At 43.0% G+C, this 19,061-nt stretch overlaps 1 protein-coding gene across 1 annotated transcript in view; it reads right to left on the bottom strand.

Annotated features, from left to right (window-relative positions):
- Positions 1-1,071: 1,071 nt before the first annotated feature.
- Positions 1,072-19,061, bottom strand: part of LOC126267781 (translation initiation factor IF-2-like) — a 155,045-nt gene continuing 137,055 nt past the window's right edge. Inside the window, exon 3 of the mRNA XM_049973086.1 lies at positions 1,072-1,140. Within this exon, the coding sequence (XP_049829043.1) occupies positions 1,072-1,140 (69 nt within the window). The remainder of the gene's footprint in view (positions 1,141-19,061) is intronic.

Here is a 19,061-nt window from a genome sequence, read left to right as displayed (position 1 = left end):
GACTACGTAAAACAAATAGTCAAAAATAGGATGTCGGACTGAGATTCATAGGAAGAATCTTACGGAATGGTAACTCATCCACAAAGAAAGTAGGTTGCAAGACGCTTTGTCGACCGATCCTTGAGGATTGTTCATCAATCTGGAATCTTTACCGCCTTGGACAGAAGAGCCACTGAAGATCCGAGGAAGAGCGGCGCGCTTCGTCACTTGCTCCTTTCCGCATTTAGTCGGCGCGAGAGCGCTACAGAAACGCTCAACAAACTCCACTGGCAGACCTTACAATAGAGGCGTTGTTTACTATTGAAATTCTGAGAGTCATATTTAGAGTCATATTTCGGGGATCAGACAACATATCGCCTCCTCCCACATACATCTATCGAAATGACCACGAGTAGAAAATTCGAGAAATTAGAACCAATACAGAGGTTTACCGACAATCATTCTTCCCACGAGACATTTGCGAGTGGCACAGTGAAGAGGGGCAGAGGGGAGGGGGGGGGGGGGGGAAGGGGTACTAGAAGTATCCTTCGCTACACACCGTTAGGTGGCTTGCAGAGTATGATGTACATTCGTTTCTGTGATATGGGCGACGAATACACATTTATTAATGATATATTTTAATCTATCACGTACAGTCCATACATTCTGCATTAATGTTGTAACTGTAGCATTCATCGAAAGGGCGTTCTGTAGCGGTGGATATATATAATAGAAAAAAGTCAAAATGCGTTGCCATAGTTATGTGTGCAGTTGGGGCAGATACTGAATGGATTTATTAGCACAAAAAATTTGATTTTTATTTTTTTACTTGATGTTCGTCAGTAAGCGGTAAGTTGCTGCGTCTCAGTCATGTTACCCAAAACCGGACAGAACCACCATGAAACTCACGTGTTGAACCATCAGCAGCCAAACTCACTTGTTGCTGACGAGGTAACGTTGCCGAACTGCGCGTCTTACGATTTGACGGTCCAATAGGGAGGCTTGGAGGTGGTCAAGTGAGGGTGGAACCGAAGCCAGCTGCCGGGAGCGGACACACTGTTCGCTCTCTTATGCTGGCAGCTTCCAAACCAATCAGACGCGCTCCACACCTGCTCTCTTGGGCGGCTGCCCATTCAGTCTCGGCGGCTTCTCCAGGCCTGCCTTTGTTTACAGCATTAAAACTTCATACAGTTTAAACTACGTTTTATTCTTCACCTCAAAGGGTGCCTACTGCTTTCCCCTTCTGGCCAATCCTGACGCATTAACATATGATCACGATTGGTTTATATTCTTTCATAACGATGATTCTGCGCGCCCAGCGTGGAAACAAATCATTAAAATCGCTTCTGCAGTTAGTAATGATGGAGTGAGCACAGTTATAATTAAAAATGTTGCCGATATAATAAGTCCAGGTCCTCCAGACATTTTGGCTGGCATTCTTGCAAGTGGTACACTGCCTACTGAATGCTACAAAGCTAAATTCGACCACACACAAGAATGGTAACATAAAATCACCAGATGCCTACACGCTACTCACATTATCTGAAGCCTTGAGTTTCTGTTCAGGAACAAGTCGTGGACTACCTAAAACTCATCAGATCTTATCTGTAGGCATGTATCAAGTCTCCGAAAACACCATAGTACAGAAACTGTACCAGACTTATGACATAAAACATGCCATGGCCGGGGATTGAAACACAATAATAATAATACTAATTACTTTTACCAAGGCTTTTGGTACAGTCAATCTCATACCACGGGGGTACTTAAATTCGCCAAACAGCTCCTGCCAAACTACTTGATGGTATGCGTATATCCTATCAGAAACAGTAAACGATCTCAGTGTAATCTTTGATGAGCATCAGAACTGCGAAGATCAAACTGTGACAGCAAGCAGAAAATCTCTGTCTTGCCTTCGTGCAGTGCAAAAACTTAGAAAGACCTTTAATCATAAAATGAAACAAAAAATTACTCAACAACTTCGTCCTGGCGTACCTTTACTACTGTGATTAATTTCAACACTACACATCTAGCGAAAACTCCAGGCGACTCGAGCTAGCCGGGAATATTTGCGTAAGAGGTGTGTAACATTCCCCCCTATGCTCAGTTACGTGTAAGCGGTCACGTACGCCTCTGTATTTTCACACGCCCTGTTTTCTTCACGGGTTTCTTAGACACTTGCGATCTTAGTATATGTCCTCACACGCCCAATACCTGTAATTATTCCATTGCTGCAATACCTATGTTTCACACTAAATCTTTCCCCAACTCATTCTCCATTTCAGCAATCTCTCTAACAAACAACCCCCTAAACTGCGTCTTATCCAAAACCGCTCTACATTCAAGAGGAGATTAAAGGTTTAGCTTTTGTCATCAATGTAGCTTCCGTCTTGGCATATACCAGGTATTTACTTTCTGTCGAACAGTGAAGTAGTATCTCTGTCACACTGTCAACGGTATCAACGCTTTCATCATCCGTGTCTATTACTGTTTTCTTCCTTCCATTTCATCCGGCAATCTTACCACATTATCACTCGCTCTTCCTCTAAGTAGTCTACTGCTTCATCACATTCGATTCCTTCTGTACCACTGCGATACATTTTTGTTAGGTGTCATTACTCACATTCGACACAAACATGACGAGAGTTGCTTAACAAATGTTAATAAGACTGAAATACCATTTATTCATTGCTTATTATTATTATTTTATTATTATCACGTACTGAACATTTACGATAAATATTGTAATGAGTGCAACAGCTGCAATATTTTCAACATGGTGGCTCTTCAGCGACGGTTAGAAATCAGTAAACGAATTCAAAATCAGCCAAACAGTTGCAACAAAAGGTGGTTTTATTCAACCTATGACCATGGTTTGGCGGATCCGTCTTCTTCAGAAGTACATATATCTTCTTAAAAAGTACATGTAACTAAAATTTCACTTTGGAAAAAACATCAAACAATGAAGCGGTCTGACATTTGCCCAATGATAATATGCTGTCAGCGCACATCGTTGTATAGATTACTAAACATACTGTTACCTGTAATTAGGGCTTGACAAGTTATAATAGATAAAATCCACAAATAAAACCAATCAAACAAAATGATAGGTCATGTTATGAGCTGGCCGCTGAATGTGCGCTGACAGCATATTTTCACTGGACAAATGTGAGATCGCTTCATTATTTGGTGTTTCTCCAGTTGAAATTTTAGTTTCATGTATTACTGAACAATATGGGTTTACATCCGTCGAAACCATGGCCAAAGGTTGAATAAAACCACCTTTGTCGCAACTGATTGACTGCTTTGGATTCATTTACAGTAATACAGCTTTATTATTATTATTATTATTATTATTATTATTATTATTATTATTATTATTTACTGCTCAGGTACTATACACATGGTATTGTTAACCACTAACGATATGTGGGTAGATTTAAGAGAGAGTCTGAGATCCCTAATCTTCCCATTAAATAAGCAGTTGTACAGCACAGTATCCCAAGCTCAACTGTATACGTGAGATGATAGCACTTTAAGCCAAACCAAGCAGGATAATAGAAACTCGTGTAGCAGGAGCATTTCTGTACTGTTATCCCCACTTTAACTAATAACGTTTGCTACAAGGCAGGCAACTATGTGGTCAGCAAAGCATTTGCTTCAACGTGGAAAGCTGCATTATCTTTACAGCCTTTAATGACTGTGCACCAGCCCAGCTGCCTTCGATCCGGGTGTGGTCTGCCTGCCCGTCTTGCAAGCCGACTTACCTCAGACATTTATGATCCCTGGCAGCGCAGACACTGGTGCCTTAATTGAAGCTTCATTGTCACAAAGGTGAGCAAATGATGGGTAGGAATAAACGTTCAAATTACGAGTGAATCACTTGTGAACAAAGTGTTGAAAGTTTCCGCAAGCACAACCGTTCTCCAATAAGCTTTCCTCCTTGACCTTCAGAGCCTTGTTTACTGCTGTTATCAGCAAGTCACAATTGCAGCACTGTGGAGTCACACTCACGCCAGTTCTGTAGGTATTACAAAAATTATAACCCTTTTAATGTAGTCTGAATAATCCTTGCTTTTCAGTATATTTTTTTGCAATGATAAAATGATGAGTGAAACCTCATCAAGAACAGCGGCATTTGTTTCTATTCTCCGTCGTTTCTCTTACCTATAGCGGATATGCTCATCGGTAAAAAAATCCCTAAGTTTTCATGCAGTTTACTGAAACTAATTTGGCATAAGCTATTGACTGAAGTTATGCTATTCAAAGTGTTGTCAACGTTCTACAAATATCTGAACTGTAACAGAAAAAGTACATTTGGTACATTTGTAACATGTAATTCGTCCAACTGTAAAGAATATCATCGATAAAACAACTCTTTCTATCCTGCTACCTATAATATTCATGTATGTCAAAATATTTCCACGTTTCGATTAATGCACAAACATACATGAGATAGCACTATATTTGGTGTGATTCTGTTCCAGCAGATACGTTGACCATGACAACTTGTGGAGAAGTGTCAGCATTCTGTAAAACAGTCAGCTGGAAATGAGAGCTGTGAAATGTTTGCCACTATTAATATACCTTTGACGCCGTTATCTTAAAAACAAGAGCAGTCAAGCTATTTTGTAAGTGAAAACTGTGTATGATAGCTCAACGCGAACGAGGACCTTTATTTTTTTTTTGTGAGCAGAGCGCTGCCGATTGGTAGCTCGCTGCCCGCGAAAAATAGGGATCCGGTTCGACTGGCAATACAGCAGCGAGCTTTAGCTTGCTGCGTAGAATAAACCCGGCGTATACTAAACGCAGAGTGCGTGACTTCATTCTCCAAACTGTAGAAGAAAAATACGAGCATAGAAAAACCCATACTCGTAAAGAGTATAGGTAGTGTACAAAACGGAGTTGTACGAATAAATGATATAATTTATTTCTCGCATTGAAGTGGTTCAGTAAATGAACAGAATTAAACTCAGTACTCTGTGACAGGACTCTGAAGAGCAGACGTTCCTGGCTAAGGTGAGGAGTTGTCGATAATAGTACTTCTATGTCGATCGTATTCGTAAACCCTGCTTTCATTTTTCATAGCAAACGAAAACATTGCTGTGCGCTGAACCGAAAACACTTCTTCTTCTTCATCATACGTCAATAATCGAGAACATGGCGTCACTGTGCACACATAACGTATGTCCCACCAGCAACAGTACTGATGAGGGCGAATAAAGCACGCCAAGCGCAAATTACCTGCCACGACACATGCATTAGGAAGTTTCACTCCCTTGACTGAACGTGTTTATCCACTTTATTCCATTTGTTCGTTAGAACTCAATCATGCTACCGTCTTTTGTTTCGCATATCAAAGTAATCAGATTCGATCCAGGTGCCAGCAGCCGGGTTTCACTACGTAGCACACCAGTCAGTAAAGAAAATAAATTTCCTCTCCCTGTTAGCTGCAGAAACAGCTTCAGTGGGATAATAATTTGATCGACATGAATCAATCTGTAGTCAGAAAAGTATTTTGAAAGGCAACTGATGTACTGAAAACATTTTTATGCTTTTAAGTCTACATGATTTAATTCCAACCAGTCATCCACAGCCACGAAATTTCTTGTTATGTTCGAAGTCAACCAAAAAACACCGTTGGATTTAAGAAAAGATTGTGTCAGCATCAAGCTGTGGACACTGAGCATATGCTTGAAAAGTATCGCCTTATGGAATAACTATACGTATCCTTCGTAAATAATTCCATGTTTGTGTTGGATTTTGGCTATTTTATCACAACCCGGAAGTAACTAAAGATGGTCATAATGGTTCAAATGGCTCTGAGCAGTATGGGACTTAACATCTGAGGTCATCATTCCCCTAGAACTTAGAACTACTTAAACCTAACTAACCTAAGGACATCACACACATCCATTCCCGAGGCAGGATTCGAACCTGCGACCGTAGCGGTCGCGCGGTTCCAGACTGAAGCGCCTAGAACCGCTAGGCCACCCCAGCCGGCAAATGGTTACAGTTTCAGAAAAAACTGGATAATTTATTCAAGAGAAAGAGCTTCACAAATTGGGAAAATCAATAACGCTTTGATCCACTGACCACTACGCAAGGAATAATTCGGCGTCGACCGGGAATCTCGCTGACTGGAGTAGAACTGTCTTCACTGACGAGTCCCGCTTCGAAGTGAGTCTCGATGACCAGTGAAGACGTGCCATGCACGAAAACATCGCAGACTTTATCTGCTCCTTCCCGCGTTTTATTCAAGTATAGAACAATAACTCAACATAACATAGCCGCCGGCCAGTGTGGCCCTGCGGTTCTAGGCCCTTCAGTCTGGAACCGCGTGACCGCTAGGTCGCAGGTTCGAGTCCTGCCTCGGGCATGGATATGTGTGATGTCCTTAGGTTAGTTAGGTTTAAGTAGTTCTAAGTTCTAGGGGACTGATGACCTCAGAAGTTAAGTCCCGTAGTGCTCAGAGCCATTTGAACCATAACCTAGCCACGCAGAGTGGCCGTGCGGTTAGAGGCGCCATGTCACGGATTGCACGGCCCCTCCCGTCGGAGGTTCGAGTCCTCCCTCGGGCATTGGTGTGTGTGTCGTTCTTAGCATAAGTTAGTTTAAGTAGTGTGTAAGTCTAGGGACCGATGATCTCAGCAGTTTGGTCGCTCACACACACACACACACACACACATAATGTAGTACTTCTCTGGAATAATGGAATAAGTATCAGCATATGTTATGGAATGACTGAACCACCACAGAACACAATTGCTGTGCAAATCAAAAGAGTCATTGTGGGAATGTGGAGATTATGTACATTTTTTCTTGAAATATTTAGGTAGTCCGGGAATACCGCTTTAACTGTCTGAGACGCTGCCCAGCTTGGGGAAAATCTGCAAAAGTGAGCTTGAGGATAAGATGAAAGTCGGTAGCTAATTCAGAGATACTACTTTTACCTTAAGTTCGGCACTGGGTCATTAAGATGATCATTCGCCATACAATTCCAAAGGGATTTAGTGTGGAAGTGGCAACATCTCGCAAATGGAACATACCAACTATGCCACGGGTAAAGAGGCTAAAGCATTCGCAGCCAGCAGAATAGGGTATTCGTGAATGAAGCAATGGTTTTCTTATGTTAAAACGTGAGCACACTTAGATTTTTCTCCACGCGTTGGCAGTCAAGGATCGGTTCTTTAAGTGAATCAACGAATTCTGGAATCGGGTTCGACTTTGACATATAATTTAATCATACGTCATAGCGATCCTAGCAGGCAGCAAAGTTGACGGCCACAGGTGATACTTTCTCAAACTATCATCCATGCCGTCCAGTATGTTGCAGACAGTTCAGCTCGCGCTGCGCAAATGAGCGATCCAGCCAGTTGTACGACTCTGATATCTGACAAGGAATATACAGAAACCATCTCCTCATTTTTGACACGAAAGCCATAAATATTTTCAGTTGAAGAGCACATCTTTTACACAATCATGTAACGGATGGATTCACACAATCGGTGAGCTGCGACGATCTCCCAATCAGCTTCCCGTGTAAGATGATATTTCGTGAGTTGATAAAATTGTGGTCATCATGAATACCTAAGACAGTTCGACATGCCAGAAGAGAGTGAACGACAGGACCAAATTAACGATATGTGCTGAAGCGTCAAAACATCAAGACGACTGCCCAGTGCAAGAACGAATGCTGTCTGGTGGCACTGCAAGCACGTGATGTGGTAAGGAAAGCTGTAAGTAGGCTGTTTAGGTTTTTTTATTGGTAACGCCGCCGCCACGTAGCGCTCTGTATGAAAATCACTGGCTGTGCGGTGTGCAGTCTGTGGCTGTTTTGCATTGTTGTCTGCCATTGTAGTGTTGGGCGGCTGGATGTTAACAGCGCGTAGCGTTGCGCAGTTGGAGGTGAGCCGCCAGCAGTGTGGATGTGGGGAGAGAAATGGCGGAGTTTTGAAATTTGTAAGACTGGATGTCATGAACTGCTATATATTATGACTTTTGAACACTATTAAGCTGGCAGTAGTGGCGCTCGCTGTATTGCAGTAGTTCGAGTAACGAAGATTTTTGGCGAGGTAAGTGATTTGTGCAAGGTATAGGTTAATGTTAGTCAAGGCCATTTTTTGTAGGGATTTTTGAAAGTCAGATTGCGTCGCGTTAAAAATATTGTGTGTCAGTTTAAGCACAGTCATGTATAATTGCTTTAAGGGGACGTTTCAAAGCATATGGGCGAAGCAGACAAGAATGGGGAACAGTTCTAGCGACGACAAGGGTCACGAAATATAACCGTCTTTGACAAACGGCAAAAAGTTACAGACCTGCGCCTGGGGAGGAGCATCTTGGAAACGGCGAAGCTAGTAGGCTATTCGCAATCTACCATCGTGAACATCTATGGAAAGTGGTTGAAGAACAGTGAAACGACGACTAGATGACAAGGTGCAGGACATCCTCGCACATCACAGAGAGTGGAGATCGGGGTCTAGCCCGTTCTGTAAAGTGGAATGTACGGTGGTATATTTGAGATCTGACCACACACTACGATGCTGTGCAGCTCACAGTTTTGCGAAGCACCATGTTCAGCGCACGTTGTTGATGACCAAGCTGCGCAGTAGACTACACATGCTTGTACCCATGTTGACCAAACAGCATCGGCAGTTACAACTGCTGTTGGCTGCGATATCCTCGAGCTAGACCGTGGCTCACTCAATTGGAACGTGTCCCCACGTCGAATCAATCACGTTTCTAGCCACAACAAGTCGATGGTAGTGTACAGATATGCCGTTATCCGAAAGAACGGCTGCTCGATACACACATTGCGCCCCAGGCGCAGGCCGGTTTGGCAGGATAATGCTTCTGGAGATTTTCACCGGGACTTCCATTCGGGCTGCGGCAGTAATCTAAAGGGCCATGATATCTGTACAGTACGTGAACATTATCGCGGACGACTTGTGTCCCTTCTTGCTTGATACCTCCTCCAACAACGATGGCAATGTCCAGTAGGACAGCTGTCCGTGTCACAAGACGAGGACAATGCTGCACTGGTGTGTCGAGCACGAGAGTTAACTCATATTGATGGCTTGGATATCAAAATCTTCTGCTCTGAGCCCGATGGAACACATGTCGTATGCAATTGGAAGCCATTTCCGCCCTCACAAACCACTGGTCCGTAATTTACGATAACTGCATGGCCTGTGCGTAGACATCTGGTGTTACATACGTCCGTTAACTTAAGAAGGACTTCTTGATTGTATGACACGTAGAAACGGTGCCGAAACCAACCCACAGATCGACCAACACGCTGTAAATCAGGTGGTCATAATATTTTGTCTAATCAGTGTCCAAGTATTCAGTGATATGCTCCTACTCCGGTAAAGCGAATATACAGGATCGTCCATTGATCGTAACCGGGCCACATATCTCACGAAATAAGCATCAAACGAAAAATCTACAATGAACGAAACTTGTCAGGCTTTAAGGGGAAAACCAGATGGCGCTATGGTTGGCCCGCTAGAAGGCGCTGCCATGGGTCAAACGGATACCAACTGCGTTTTTTAAAATAAGAACCCCCATTTTTATTGAATATTCGTGTAGTACGTAAGAAATATGAGTGTTTTAGTTGGACCTCTTTTTCCGCTTTGTGATAGATGGCACTGTAATAGTCACAAACATATGGCTCATAATTTTAGACGAACAGTTGGTAACAGGTAGGTTTTTTAAATCAAAATACAGAACGTAGGTACGTTTGAACATATTATTTCGGTTGTTTCAATGTGATACATAGACCTTTGTGAACTTATCATTTCTAAGAACGCATGCTGTTACAGCGTGATTACCTGTAAATACCACATTAATGCAATAAATGTTCAAAATGATGTCCGTCAAACTCAAAGCATTTGGCAATACGTGTAACGCCATTCCTCTCAACAGTGAGTAGTTCACCTTCCGTAATGTTCGCACATGCATTGACAACGCGCTGACGTATGTTGTCAGGCGTCGTCGGTGGGTCACGACAGCAAATGTCCTTCAACTTTTCCCACAGAAAGATATCCGGAGACGTCAGATCCGGTGAACGTGCGCGCCATGTTATGGTGCTTCGACGACCAATCCACCTGTCATAAAATATGCTATTCAATACCGCTTCAACCGCACGCGAGCTATGTGCCGAACATCTATCACGTTGGAAGTACATCGCCATTCTGTCATGCAGTGAAACATTTTGTAGTCACATCGGTAGAACATTACGTAGAAAATGAGCATACATTGCACCATTTAGATTGCCGTCGATAAAATGGCGGCCAATTAACCTTCCTCCCATAATGCCGCACCATACATTAACCTGCCAAGGTCGCTGATGTTCCACTTGTCGCAGCTATCGTGGATTTTCCGTTGCCAAATAGTGCATATTATGCCGGTTTACGTTACCGGTGTTGGTAAATCACGCTTCGTCGTCTGTCATCGTCTGTCATCGTCCCGTAATTTCTCTTGTGGCCAGTGGCAGAACTGTACACGACGTTCAAAGTCGTCGCCATGCAATTCCATGGGTGCATTCAATGTTGATGTAGCATTCTCAACACCGACGTTTTTGAGATTCCCGATTTTCGCGGAATTTGTCTGGTACTGATGTGCGGATTACTCGCGACAGCACCTAAAACACCTATTTGGGCATCATTATTTGTTGCAGGTCGTGGTTGACGTTCCACATGTGGCTGAACACTTCCTGTTTCCTTAAATAACGTAACTACCCGGCGAACGGTCCGGACACTTGGATGATGTCGTCCAGGATACCGAGCAGCATATGTAGCTCACGCGCGTTGAGCATTTTGATCACAATAGCCCTACATCAACACGATATCGACCTTTTGCGCAATTGTTAAACGGTCCATTTCAACACGGGTAATGTATCAGGAAGAAAATACCGTCCGCACTGACGGAATGTTACGTGATACCACGTACTTATACGTTTGTGACTATTACAGCGCCATCTGTCACAAAACGAAAAAAGTGGTCCAACTAAAACATTCATATTTCTTTACGTACTACACGGATATGTAATAAAAAATGGGGGTTCCTATTTTTTAAAAACGCAGTTGATATCCGTTTGAACTATGGCAGCGCCATCTAGCGGGCCAACCATAGCGCCATCTGGTTTCCCCCTTCAAGCTGGACGAGTTTCGTCCTTTCTAGTTCTTTCGTTTGACGCTTATTTCGTGAGATATTTGGCCCGGTCACTGTCAGTGAACCATCCTGTATATTGAAACTCCCCGACGGACTGAAAATGTATGTAAGCAATGTTGTTAACTTCAACTCTGAAACGCTTGTGTTAAATAGTCATATATTAATTGTGTAAAGAAGATTATTTTAAAGTTAATTCCACTTTATGTAACTAATCAAGAGAAATACGCAGCAGAGATATTGTACATAAAAATGTACCATAATGGGCTATGTTTCAGTATTTTCGAAAGTTTAGGAAATTTTGAAGAACATCACTATCATCACCATTTAAAATTTAAGTAACTTCAATCGTACCAGTAAGCAAGCTTAATTTCTCGTGGGCGCTAAACCATTTTTCAGTTTATTTTGACCTTTCTGTATTATGTGTGGCGTTAAATTGAATTAATATTTCGTGGACTTACGGTGAAAAGTCACTTAGCACAAAAATGAAACAACTAAGTACGTACACTGCTGAGACTAAATTCTTGGCCGCTGCCTCAGGGAGGAGGAGGAGGAGGAGGAGGAGGAGGAGAAGAAGAAAAAGAAGAACAGTGTTTGACGTCCCGTCGACAGCGAGGTTATTAGAGACGGAGCACCAGCTCGGATTAGGCAAGTATCGGGAAGGAAATCGGCCATGCCCCTTCAAAGGTTCCATCCCGGCATTCGCCGGAAGTACTTTAGTGAAATCACGGAACACCTTTTATCAGGATGGCCGAACACGGGTTTGAAGCGTCGCCCTCCCGAATAAGAGTTCAGTGCTGCCTCACCGAATATCCATTGTGTCCTTCATCTGATCATAATAAATGTAAAAGTTCTGTCATTTCGTTTTGTAAGTAATGCTGCGATGGAAAGTAAATCAAGACCATTTAATTTCTTTTGGATGGAAACAGTTAAGTCATTTTAGCGTTTTACACTGTTTAGGAATTTCCCAGCAAAATAACGTACACTACCGGATTAAAAGCAACGTAGCGCAGAACTGACCACTGTTAGGGCATTAAAGAAGGCGTAGAGTAGCAGTAAGAGCGTCAAAAACGACCCACTTCACAACCATGAATTTAAAAAACATTGTAGTACAGGCGGGACTAGTCGTTTCTGAAACACAGTTGACTGCGAATGCAAATTTACTTGCGATGCTCCTGTTTGTAGAAAATAGAACGTTGTGTTGCTGTGGTCTTCAGTCCTGAGACTCGTTTCATGCAGCTCTCCATGCTACTCTATCCTGTGCAAGCTTCTTCATCTCCCAGTACCTACTGCAACTTACATCGTTCTGAATCTGCTTAGTGTATTCATCTCTTAGTCTCCCTCTACGATTTTTACCCTCCACGCTGCCCTCCAACACTAAATTGGTGATCCCTTGATGCCTCATAACATGTCCTACCAACCGATCCCTTCTTCTTGTCAAGTTGTGCCACAAACTCCTCTTCTCCCCAATCCCATTCAATACTTCTGTTATGGTTGGCAGGAGAGCCAACCCGTATACCTAAAGGAGGCTGAAATGCACGCGTTTCAGCTCACGCAGGCTGGCGTGAGGTCTGGAACATGACAAGAGAATTAGAATTGAGAAAAACGGACGTAGCTGGTGGAATACTTAACTTTAATCCATTCATGGAGAACGTCGCTCTTTATGGTACATGATTCACAATATCAATAGTACGGATACTGGCGCCTTGCTAGGTCGTAGCAAATAACGTAGCTGAAGGCTATGCTAACTATCGTCTCGGCAAATGAGAGCGTAGAAGTCAGTGAACCATCGCTAGCAAAGTCGGCTGTACAACTGGGGCGAGTGCCACGAAGTCTCTCTAGACCTGCCGTGTGGCGGCGCTCGGTCTGCAATCACTGATAGTGGCGACACTTGGGTCCGACGTATACCACCGGACCGCGGCCGATTTAAAGGCTACCACCTAGCAAGTGTGGTGTCTGGCGGTGACACCACAGTCCTCAAGTACATCGCCCTTGTATAGACCCTCTATATACTCCTTCCACCTTTCTGCTTTCCCTGCTTTGCTTAGAACTGGGTTTCCATCTGAGCTCTTGATGTTCATACAAGTGGTTCTCGTATCTCCAAAGGTCTCTTTAATTTTCCTGTAGGCAGTATGGTATCTTACCCCTAGTGAGATAAGCCTCTACATAGAACATAACAAAAATAAAATACATATTTTATAAAGAATTAAAATATATCTACGTATATGCAGAATGCGATAAACACAACACACTGTCATTCAAAAGAAAGCAGATTTTTGACACATAGTGGAACTTTGAAATTCGTTTATCTCGAATTGGTAGTTAGTTCTTTTTCACAGAACCTCCCTGTCTCAATTTAAAGCTTTCGAATGCCATGCCCTAAGCACAATACAACATGATATCCAGGTTGTAATACCCTAAGACATCTGACGTTCGATATCTAAAGCAATGCTTCCCTAACGATAGAAGACGACTGTAGCCAGTTCGAATAGCTGCCTTGCTGCATTAGAGCCACTGTAGGTGTTAGAGGTGGCATTCCTGGGTGCAAAATTTTGCACCCTGTATACGTCCAAATCACCTACAGATTTATAGCCATAGACGTTAATCTGTCGAGCGAATTAGATCTGGAGCGCCTCCTCGTATCCTTACAGCCGCGTGGAAGCACGTACGGCTATTCCAGTAGGTCAGTCATCTATTCTTCCTGCTTTACTATGAGCACTACGAGCAAAATTTATTTATCTGGTATTCTTCCTGGCGTTGAAAATGTAATGGCCAGCCGTGTGTCGACACTAAAATAGAAATATGGCCTCTCACGAAAAATGCAAAACTGGCTACTGCATGATTAAAATTACACTTATGATTGTCACTTATTAGTGATCTTGTTGTTGACGTATTAACTATCCATTGTAAGTTAAAGAAAAGTACCGAAGCAAGACAAGGAACTAATATTTTGCTTTAATTGTGACTCTAGGGCTATATACGAAAGTAGCCTAACGCAGGAAGAAATAGACTAGTAACTATGCTGCCGCAACCCGAAGGCGGTGAGAAAGTGTTTTATGGTGAGCTGCGCTATTAGGCCTGCATGGAAACGGCGGAAGCGACGCTGTACTTGAGCTATGACATCTCGGCGGCTAATGCAGATCAGCTAAGGGAAGGGCGGCCAGCCGTTAGAGGCCGTACAGCTGGGGAATACAGGGTCCGCCAGCAGATTACAAGCGTAGCCGTGTTACAAGGGTAGCGGGGCGCTGCAGCTGCAGGGGCAGCGGCTGTGGTGGCGGAGGCAGCACGGCCACTGCGGCGAACAGCCTTGGCCGGCTCCAAACACAGCCGAAAACCGCAAGTCGCCTGCCGATAGCACTGTCCCACGAATTTTGAAAGGTTAATATTCAGTGGTGAAGAGAACAAGATTCACCTCTTTTTTTGAAAATATATAAAATAAATTTATTCTCTAATTCTCAGCTACTCCAGTGTATTTATCTTACAAAAAATAATGAAAAACGATTAAAAAAGTATTAACTTCATTAAGGAGGTCACCTTTTGTCCTTCCTACACCTATACTCCCCAAGCCACCTTATGATGTGTGCCAGAGGATACTTTGTAGCTATTGACACTATCTCCGTTTCCTCTTCTAGCCGCGAATGCTTCGCGGGAGAAACGAATCTTGTTGAGCCACTGTGTGAGCTCCAATATCTCCAATTTTACCTCCAGGGTTTTTCCGTGATATATACGCAGGAGAAAGCAATACATTCATAGATATTTCTAGGAAACTGCTCCGTGATGTCTTGCAGCGTCTGCCAGCGAAATTGGGTCAACATCTCTGTGGCGCTTTCGCGTGTACTAAATGAACCTGTAACGGAACGCGCTGCTTTTCTTTAGGTATTCGTCTGCTATGTATCCCAGACTAACGAGCAACACTAAATATCGGTCGAAGGAGGGTTCTGTAAGGTACCACTTTGTCGGCAAACTACACTCTGTTTGAGATGTGTCTCACATGCGATTTTGGTCATTCCACTTTAAATCGTTCTGTGTGTATAGTCCCAGGTATTTAATGGAAGTTTCTGTTCCCAGTGCCTGTTCTGCAAACGTGCAATAGCGCAGTAATGGGTCTTTCTGCCGATACAGGAGCAGTGCGCTACATTTTTACTTGTTGAGGGTAAACTGCTAATCTCTCCAACAAGCAATCGTCTGCAGGTCTTCCGGGACTTCGGTGCAGTTTTCTAGCTTTGTGACTTCTCTGTATATAACAGCGTCATCTGAGAAGAAACTCATGTACACAGCTGGTCTGATGTTCCGTAATCTCGCATTTTGCTCATTGGGCGTCAGTGCGAAATTGTACCGAATGCAACACGATATCTACCTGGGCGCTTGCATCTGCTGCTTTCTGTGTTTCGTGGACGCACACAGTGAGCTGAGTTTCATACGATCGTTGTTTTCGGAACCCATATTGATTACTATAGTGGAGACTTTCTGTCTACAGAAATATCATAGTACGAGAGCATAAAACGTGTTCCAGAATTCTGCAACAGGCCGAAATCGGAGATATGGGCGAATAGCTTTGTGCGTCTTTTCTGTCCTTGAAAGCGGAAAAGACCTACGCATTTTTCATTGTTCCAACAACAAATAACGCTTCGCTCTTAGAGCGGCGTACGGTACACCGCTGATAGAAAGGGAGCAAGTTCTTTCACGTACTCTGCGTAGAGTTGAATTGATATCCCGTGTCCTGTGGACTTCCCACTGTTAAGCGATTTCTAGTCCTGATTACTTATTTCGATATCTGTAATTTTCTCGTTTGTGCGACAATTTAAACTACAGTGCGACCATTCCCTGCGAAACATTTCTGGAAAAAGACGTGTATTATATCGGTCTGTTCTGCGTCATCAGTTTCAGTGCCATTATGATCACAGATTGTCTGGAAAGATGGCTAGGATCCGTTTACTCATTTAACATCAGACTAAAGCTTCTTAGAATTTTCTGTCGAGTCAGTAGATACAATTTTACTTTTGAATGCGTTGAATGCTTCACGTGTGACTCTCCCCGTGATAATTTTGGTTTGTTTGTCTGTGAGGTTTCGGCTACCTATGAATGTGCAGTGAAGGTTTCTTTGCTCTCTGTAGCAGCTTTCTAACGCGGGTGTCGAACGCGAGGGATGTTTCCCATCCCCCACAATTTTGCTTGTCACATAGCTCTCTAACGGGTGTTTCGAAAAATTTGTCCACTGATGCTCAACATTTTCGATCCTGGAGACAAATTTTTCAAAATGGCTCTGAGCACTGTGGGACTTAACTACTGAGGTAATCAGTCCTTAGAACTTAGAACTACTTAAACCTAACTAACCTAAGGACGTCACACACATCCATGCCCGAGGCAGGATTCGAACCTGCGACCGTAGCGGTCGCGCAGTTCCAGACTATAGCGCCTAGAACCGTTCGGCCACCCCGGCCGGCACAAATTTTTCATATTGACCGCTTAAGTTAGTTTAATTCTAGCTTAGCGATATATTTTTGGAATAATATTCCGTTTTCAGTTACAATATTTTTATTTTCTAATTACTGTCCAACGCGTTTCGGACCTACAGCTCCGCTTTGAAGAAATAAATGGTGAGAATGGTAGTTACATCTTCACCTAACTGTAGCAGAACGGCACAATTAAAAATTATTCACAGGAGTTGTTTAATTATTTTTATTTCTGAATTTTTATTTTTATTTATCTATTTTTTCTGTAATTCGTGAACCATTGTGAATGGAAACAATAAGAACTTCTATACGGCATCACATCACTGTAACCTAGGTTAAGTATCCGTCATTACCGTCATGTGATACTGTCATAAACATGTTAACGCAAGTAATATGGTACATTATTTTATTTATTCCTATAGCATTTTTCTCATTAATTCCGCATGAGATACTCTATAAATGTAACAACTGTGTCATTTTGCTACTGTTAAGTAGCAGTATATGCCTACACAGTTCCTGAACATGGAGTTGTAGCTCCGAATCACGTTCGTAGTAACTATAAAATAAAAATATTGCGACTTAAGACAGAACATTATTAACAAAAATATCCACAACCTAGAACTTACATTCACGGACAGCCCACGACATAATGTCTATTAACGATCTGAAATCTTTGTCGCTCTTGCTAAGGAAAAATAGGTTCCTACTTTTCTTTAGATCCCATTTCCATCCGTATTGAGTGATGTTGTTCCGGACTTATGATCACTCATTCCCTGTCTGCGTTTAGTCGATGTTTGATCCTATTGGTGACTGGGAGATCTAATATGTTGCCTTCACGACTCGGTCACTCTACAAGTAGACCCCAGCCTTTCTATTCGCCATGGGACTAGGAGCGCGAATGACGGTGGGTCTCTCCCCCGTCCACATTCACTCCCCAGGAGAGATCCCTGGTACTCATTTTGACAGCATCTATCTGTGGCGTCCTAGACAGACTGGAACAAGGGAAAGTTCCTGCCCTATCCGGACTGAACACTGGGGGGTTAACGGCCAGAGCCTAGAACGTCACGGCCACAAAGTGAAACATACAGGATGCAAAAAATAGGAGTCTCTAGAGCATTAACGGTGATTAATTGTGGAGCAATCTTTTATAAGCAACACTTCGGCCGCATGTAGGAAGCTGCTAGCTTTGTTTCCGAAGACAAAAGGATTGAAAGATGACTACAGAGCAATGGAAAAATGTCTCTAGCGAGACGAAAAACGGAGGGACTGGAGGTGGTGAGATGGAACTGACACGAACAGCAGACTCCCATTGAGAGCATCGGCTGGTGACGTCAGCTGAGGCAACGGCAGAGACCGCCGGGCGCGCCACCGCCGGCCCACGCGGCCGTTATATAAGGCTTCGCAGGCGGAAGTGCAGAAAACCGTTTCGCAAAGCCTCTAAACCGATTTCGAGAAGGCGAAAGACTTTCTTTGCGCTTCGAAGGAACTTTGCACAGCTAACAACGTAAATTCTTCGTTTCTACTGCGCGAGTTCATCGGGTGCAATGGCACATCAATTTTTGTAGTTAGAGGGGATACACACAGTATACAAGCTGATTCAGGTAAGATATTCATTTAAGATATTTTCTGAAGCGTTTAAGGTATCGTAATTCCATTTTAACTCAAATTAATTGTGAAAAACTCTTCACTAAACGCCGTACAAACTCTTTTCATAGCTATGATAATTACAGACATGTCGGTATTACCTTCACTTTTTCAAGTGGAACTATAATCATTTCTCCTGCTAGAATAGCAATTTTAAATGAGGTGAAGTCAACGGCGTTTCACATTTAAAAATCCGACATGTAGGTTCGGAGAAACTACAATACTTGTAACTTAGAATCTCTTTGTTCCGAGCATGAAACCGATTGCTGTCTAATGCGTATGTTCGCAACGTTATACGGATCTGTACTGGTAGGGTGATGCTATGCTCCAGCTTGATGAACCTTACAGCGTCTACTTACAACACCGGAAGAGCGGAGAAAAGTTTATTTTAAACCTTATATTAATCATACTTGGCTACTTGCGGTAGGATCGACACGTCAGCTGGAAGGCAATGAAAGCTGCACCTAAGGATGACTCATCAGTTAACTACAGTAACAGCGGGCAGTGAGCCGGACACCTAACGTGCTGCTACCACATGCATCTTCGTACACTCGTGCAAAATTTAAGGACAAAAGTAATTTTCGCTTGGTTTGATAATAACAAGTAACATAGCTTGTAATCTTCCCCCTCCTTTCATTTATTGTACACATTAAACAATGTCCAGCCGAAGTAATTAATAAGCAAAGTGTTTTCTGAAGATTTGAGAGGAGCGAAGATTACAATAATCTTTCAAGTTCACTTAGCTGGTCACGTTGAGATGGTTCCAGTTCTTCTTGTCTAGGGGTCTGATTCTTGAAGCTGAAAATCTCACAT

The sequence above is a fragment of the Schistocerca gregaria genome, chromosome 4, assembly GCF_023897955.1.
Source record: "Schistocerca gregaria isolate iqSchGreg1 chromosome 4, iqSchGreg1.2, whole genome shotgun sequence".
Taxonomy (NCBI): Eukaryota; Metazoa; Arthropoda; class Insecta; order Orthoptera; family Acrididae; genus Schistocerca; species Schistocerca gregaria.
Note: the sequence above shows the minus strand (reverse complement) of the source record. Positions and strands in the feature narration are given on the sequence as shown.